A 6,615-nucleotide genomic window follows, 5' to 3' on the forward strand; every position below is an offset into this window, starting at 1 on the left:
AAATCAAATCCAGCCCGTTTTGAAGAGGAAATTGGTGGACAAATTCATACTTGCTTGTATTTTCATACATGTAGCGTACATATATGAAGACTGTGCTGTGTGTAAATACAGCAGTTTGAGGTGGTGACAGTACATGAGGGTTTGGTCATAAACCCGGAAGTACTTGTGCTCTGGGTCCATGATGTAAGATGCTTTATTTCTGTTTATGCAAAAGATCAGGTGACCTAACCTATAAAATGTTTTTTCATTTTCACATAATCATATTTGTGTAATCATAAACTATGTAACCTTGAAGACATCCAGTGTGTTATTTCCAGTATTTGATCTTATGCCACTCAATCAAATAACTATCTATAACAATCTATATCAAAATGTAAGCTATAAGAAATAACTAATTTCAACAGCAAACAAATGATAAAGTACTGTATGTTTGGTTCTCCATTGGCACTAGTTTGTCTTACATAACTGTAAGTGTAACAATGTCAGTTAACAGTAATAAGGTGCTTAACCCACATGCATTAAAAATCTAATTACACACAAATTGCTAATTAAAGAAATCCAATGTTATCCAATAATTTGATTAACTTTTTATAATTCATATTTTGTTTGAAACAAAAACACAAACCTACAGGAACGCATCATTTAAAAAGCCATTCCAACTTTTTTTTATTTGTTTAAAAAAGTGCAATCACGCTTTGCAATACATTTGAATGAACATTTCACACTCATTTAACAATCCATTATAAAAAAAAATACAATTCACATACTAAAGTTGGAATATTCACAGCTATGTCTGTTCAATTAGTTCTAAATTACACTTTTATTCAAGCTTCAAACCTTGAAATGCAAAAATTATGTGAAACCAGTTCGACCATTTATTCACAGATTATGTCATCAGACAATTTAAGTTTAATCACTGGTTAAAACAACAAAGGATAGAAAAAAGACTCAAGATTGCACTGCTTTTGATCCTCATTAATCACTGTTATCAGCAGTGACTGACTCAGTAGCTTGTGTTTTTGATGCTGATATTTTGAGCTGCCTCAATCTTGAAATCATTGACACCTGAGGGGAAAAAAACATTTTGTTTTGTCAAAGTGAAATTAAAGCAGCAAATCAAAGAAATACAGTGAACGCTTTATTAGTGAATCACAAGGTAATATGTGTGTGTGTGTGTCCTCACCCTGACTGAGTGCAGTGCCATCAGAGGAGAGATGCCAGTATCTGCGGTCGCTCTGTCTGGCCTGCTCGCCGTTCACCGCACTTAAGAACGGTCCCCACAGGCTGGACTCCTTCTCAAACCTGCCACACAGCATCAAATATTACTCAATGTATAGGCAATCATACAGGACTTTAAAAAAAAGTTGAAAAGCAGAGAGGTACATTAAATGAACTCACGTGAAGCCAACATTTTTCCCCTTGAGAAGTTCAAGAGCCTCCAACAGAGAGCTTCTCTTTGGCACATCCACAGAGTAAAGAGCAGCCGCCCCGCTGGACGTCACCACTTCCACCATCACAGCCACTTTGGTCTTGCTTGGTAAAACTACCACAGGATCTATGGGCTCCAGCACCAGCGTGTCTGTAAGAACACACACACACACACACACACACCATGACACAAACAGTGAGACAAAACCTGCAATCACAGTGACCACAGTGGGTAGGAATAATGCAGCACATACCATCCTCATTGTCGCACTGCTTGCTTTTAACCGACATGTAGGATTTCTGCTGGAGAGCTGGCAGGATCTGAGATATGGCCATGGGGTTATGGTATGTGTTGCTTCTGGCGCCTGTCCTCATGGCCTCTATTGAGGAAGCATACTCTGCAGCTTGGCTGCCCATTGCCAATAAGGCCTTGAACAGAACAAATAAGTACATTTAAGCTGCAGAAGATTTAGTTCTGTAAGAGACAAAGGGAGCTGAACAAAAAAATAAGGAAAAAGTTCCTTACTTGAACTGCGAGGCCTGTGCTGAACTCATTGCCAAGATGACCATCGGTCCTACGAGAGGCCAAGAGCTTCTGCTTGACCGTGCTGAGGGCTGTGTTGACCTGAGCAGTGATCAGCGCATTACAACCGGCATCCTTCACACACTGGAGTGCCATTCCAGCCATGGCATAGGTATCTAAGGAGAGAAAGTAGGATAAGACATGTGTGTAAGAGCCAGTTTTTAGTTTTTTGTTTGGTATTGTCAGAACAATACTGCCACCTAGTGGGGACCTCTGTAGGCCATAGAAAACTAAATCCCACGGCGCTCCAGCCAATCAGTGGAGTCAGGTGTGGGCAATTAAGTTTTAGGTTAAGACAAGTTTGCTTATAATTTTTTTTTTAGTTTTGGCTCTTTGATTTGATGTAAAGGCCCATTTGTCTTCGTTGAATGTGTTTTGGAACAACCTTGATCTTTTTCGATTAACCACACGAGCCATTCAACATCAAGCTGGCCTACTAGTAAAACTAATATCAGGTAACTTCATGGAATTTACCTCTCTGAAATATGACTCTAAATGCAGAGGTGGGTAGTAATAGTTACATTTACTCGGTTACATGTACTCAAGTAACTTTTTTGAATAGGCTAAATAGTACTTGTCAGAGTAGTTTTAATGCAGCACACTTTCTACTCTTACTTCAGTAGATTTTCCTCAGGTCAACGTGAAGAAGTGAACACACCTGTATTTAATAGGTGATTATTAATGATGAAACATCATTCCTCATCACATCTTCTTATTAGCCTAAATTAGTTATCTAATATGAGACATTTTCAGAAAGATAAGAGACTTGTTCTCTGATCCTATTGTCTTCATGTGATTGGAGACACGTGGATGTGATCTGTGGCTGTCTGTGATGGGAACTGGGACATCTTTACTGGAATGATCAAAGTTTAAGGACACTGTGACATGTTCACACTCTTTATATTTACTTTTGACAGAACAGACACGGTCTATAGTGCACATGCACACGATTTGCTGATTTATTTGACAAATAATAATATATTACAGGAGACAACAAGCAAAGTTTATTAAAAAAATGTGTCTGGTGAATATGTGCCAGGTTATCTAATCAGGAGATATTGACTATCTAGATACTATCTGACTACAGCACAGCTTGTCCACAGCGTGACCGGTGTTCAGTACACTACCTTACATCTATAAGAAAATCTATTGACAATCTTTATCACAAGAATTGGGATGCATCCCTGCCTGTGCATCATCTATTTCATATTTATTTTAACAGCTAAAAGAAAAGATTTAGGCAGGTCACACTCACCAGAGTCTCCATGTGTGAAGTGTTCATGTTGTACTGCCTTGACGAGCTTGTTGCTGACATGGTGGTTGACCCTGACGCCGCTGGCGCAAAGAGCGAGCACACCCAGAGAGTACTGGTAATAGTTGGTCAAAGGGCGGTGGCTGGCTGTGCAATGGAGAGGAGAAATAAAAGAAACCAAATTATATTAAAATGTGACTTCACAGTGATGTTCAAGAAATTAAATGGTACTTTATTCCTACCTACTGTATATACGTCTGGATGGAATTAGTCAGTAGTTACTCTAATGACTCTAATTCTTAGACAAAGTACAACCATTTCATTGAGACATTCTCAACAGACATCACAGCTATACAGCTAAAGTATTTGCCGATAATATAAATACTTAACATGTAGCCTAAATTATGAAAAGTTTATCTGTTAGTTGAGATTTTACGCTTGTACACACATTTCTGAAGAAATATCCACACTAAGTAAACTTTGAACTCATTTTGTAGCACAATGTAAAACACTTTTTATGACAACCGTTGGCCTCCAAACGGTCAAAGGGAAACTTACAGGCAATATGATCTTTCTCGTCTTCCAACTGCTTCTTCAGGTGTGTCAGCAGCGACTCACTCCTCTCACTGACGGTGAAGGTGACTGTGTGGATGTCGTAGCAGGAGGACTTCAGAGCCAGAGTGTACAGCGCCAAGGTGCCGACCACAGCCCGGCTGTTAGAGAGAGAGCTGAGAGAGACACAGGAGACTCAGGTTCAGGTGAGAACACCAAGGAAAACAGATTTAAAATAGCATTGCATTTGTTGTGTCAAACAGTGCAATACCTCTGAATATCATTGTGCAAATCATTTTTCAGTTTATTCAGGTGTTCGCTCTCTTTGGCGAGGTTGTGGTAATTAGAAAGCCGTAATGCCAAATGGACACTGGGGTTGGGGAGTCCTTCCTGTGTCTCCAGAGAGCGGAGTAGATTCTTATTGAGTGTCAGGTACAACTCATTGTTGGATTCTTCAGTATCTGGATTAAAATATTAAAAGACAAATGTTTCTCAGGCCTTTTGATCACAGACATAAAAACAAATATTTCAGTAACTCTCTCTTGCTGACATCAACTTGAACTTTTCAGGGCATTGCAAAACCAGAACTGCAGCATCAGCAGTCACAAGGGAGGAAACAAAGATTGTGAAGATTTAATAATTTAGAGAAGTTTCATTGGTGTGCTCAAGTTCCAGATATCTTATCACATATCACTGTAGACCAAAAATGTGCCAACGATTGCTGTAATTTGACATTTTTTTCCATGAGCAAGCAAGATGAAGGACATTCAAATACATTAAGTACATAATTGCAAAATCTGTGAATGTCCAGACCAGTGAGTCAGTGTATCTGTAAACTGGGTTATTTGCATAGCTCAGATTCAGTAAGGGCAGTCAGGGTTTTAATGATTGGTGATAACAGGATTTATATATATATATATATATATATATATATATATATATATATATATATATAAAATACTTACTACATGAGGCAGAAGCCAGTAGGCATGTGATTATGATCAAAGGCAGCATTCTGAGTAACCTGTTGGGTAACACAAACAGTGGAAATCAATATATTCGCCTAACATGTTAAACTAACAATAGGCTACAGATATAGGCCTACTGTAAAATAGGAAGATAAAAAAAAAAAAAACTCTTAATATGAAAGCATTCACGTATTTGAGAGGCAGGTAACGTTTACAATAAAGCTAAATGAATTGCAATATACCTGTAGATTAGATAATAACTGTGTATTCAACGACGAGAGGTAAATATGATAAGATCGTATAATATAAAAAAAAGAGCCTATAATATTGTCACAGCAGTTTTAGTAATGATATTTTATATTTTTGCAGTAAAAGCTGCTGTCTTACCTCCTCGGAGAGCGACTCCAGTGTGAAGAATGAGAGCTGAGTAAGAACAGAGGAGCGGACAACAGCTTCTAGTATTTCACTGTCACATGACTCGTCATTTGAGATGATAAAGCGAGACGGTCCTTTTAAACACGAGCTGTGGGTCGGACCATACACAGGAGGTTGGAGGGAACTATCTTGTCAATACATATACTCTTTGGTACACAAAAATATACAAACAAGAGGTAGCTGTCTATCTATTTAATGTTGATCACAATAACTGCAACTTTTGTGAGACTGAGATTGAAACTACTGATCATCTGTTTTTCCACTGTATATATTCTGCTGCTTTCTGGGAAGATTTGCAGGACTGGCTGTCAACCAAAATCCAACTACTTGCTCCTCTCTCACAAGAGAAAATATTGTGTTTGGTATTAACATGAAGGACATCAAGAGTGACCTGATATTGAACAATCTGATACTGCTGGCTAATTTTTTCATCCATGCATCCAAATGGAGGAAAATCACTAATCAAAACTCACCTTTTTAGAACTGCTTTTAATGTGTAATTAATATTGTGTGTTTTATATTTTTATGAGGTCCTTGTTTTTTTGATAATTGTATCTGTGTAAAGTGTCTTTGAGTATCCAGAAAATACTCATGTATAAATATAAATAAAATGTATTATTATTATTATTATTATTAAAATGAAACCCCTATTTTCTGTTTTCAAAAGGGACCTTGTGGACAATCATCTCAGTGCTTTAAGACTAATGAAAGGACAACATGCAATGTCTCTCCTCAGAGCTTATGTAGAACTGAACATATATGATGATGAACCCTAGAGCTACAATGGAAGAGTGCAGTCTTATTATTATTTATTTATGCATTTATTTTTTTGTTCCTTGAATTATTTCCTACCCCCTCTTTTATTTTTGTTATTATATTATTGTTTTTATAATTTAAAGGGACTGATTGTAACTTTTTAAGCGTATAAATGTAACGGGTTGGCCCACATGCGCGTTGGCATATGCGCGCTCGCGTGTGGCCGGAGCCTCGTCTCCGCTGCCTGTTCACCTTCACTCAGACAGCGCGCGCGTCCTCGCTGTCTCGCTCCACCTCTAGACGTGAACGCGCGCTCACTACACACTGCAGAAGAGTTAGTTTAGCTCTGAGAATATCTAGTGAATGTAGAGTGGACGTTTGTGCAGAAATAAATGCTGCAGCTCCTCCAGACCAACAGAGGTTTCCCGTGTCTTGTGAAGTGACGGGGCTCCTCAACGAGTTACGTTATCGTCTCGTTACCGACCGGGTGCCGGTGTCTTCGGCTGCCGGCTGCGGTCGGGAGGTGATAACGTAACTCGTTGAGGAGCCCCGCTGCTGAAGCCTGCGCTGAGCAGGAAAAGCCAACACTAGGATCAGCAGTGATTCATGGAGAGACCTTCGTCTGGTCAGCTAACATTACT

General features: G+C 38.8%; 1 protein-coding gene across 1 annotated transcript; it reads right to left on the minus strand.

Moving 5' to 3' along the window:
* Positions 1 to 636: 636 nt before the first annotated feature.
* On the minus strand, positions 637 to 5,269 carry tcn2 (transcobalamin II). The gene is made up of 10 exons (XM_037779005.1): positions 5,171 to 5,269; positions 4,781 to 4,839; positions 4,087 to 4,276; positions 3,822 to 3,991; positions 3,267 to 3,410; positions 1,955 to 2,127; positions 1,683 to 1,857; positions 1,399 to 1,579; positions 1,184 to 1,302; positions 637 to 1,065 (listed from the first exon to the last, which is right to left on the minus strand). Exons 2-10 carry the CDS (start codon positions 4,827 to 4,829, stop codon positions 1,004 to 1,006), a joined length of 1,263 nt encoding a protein of 420 aa, XP_037634933.1. The 5' UTR covers positions 4,830 to 4,839; positions 5,171 to 5,269; the 3' UTR covers positions 637 to 1,003.
* Positions 5,270 to 6,615: the final 1,346 nt, after the last annotated feature.

Source organism: Sebastes umbrosus, chromosome 8, assembly GCF_015220745.1.
Source record: "Sebastes umbrosus isolate fSebUmb1 chromosome 8, fSebUmb1.pri, whole genome shotgun sequence".
Taxonomy (NCBI): Eukaryota; Metazoa; Chordata; class Actinopteri; order Perciformes; family Sebastidae; genus Sebastes; species Sebastes umbrosus.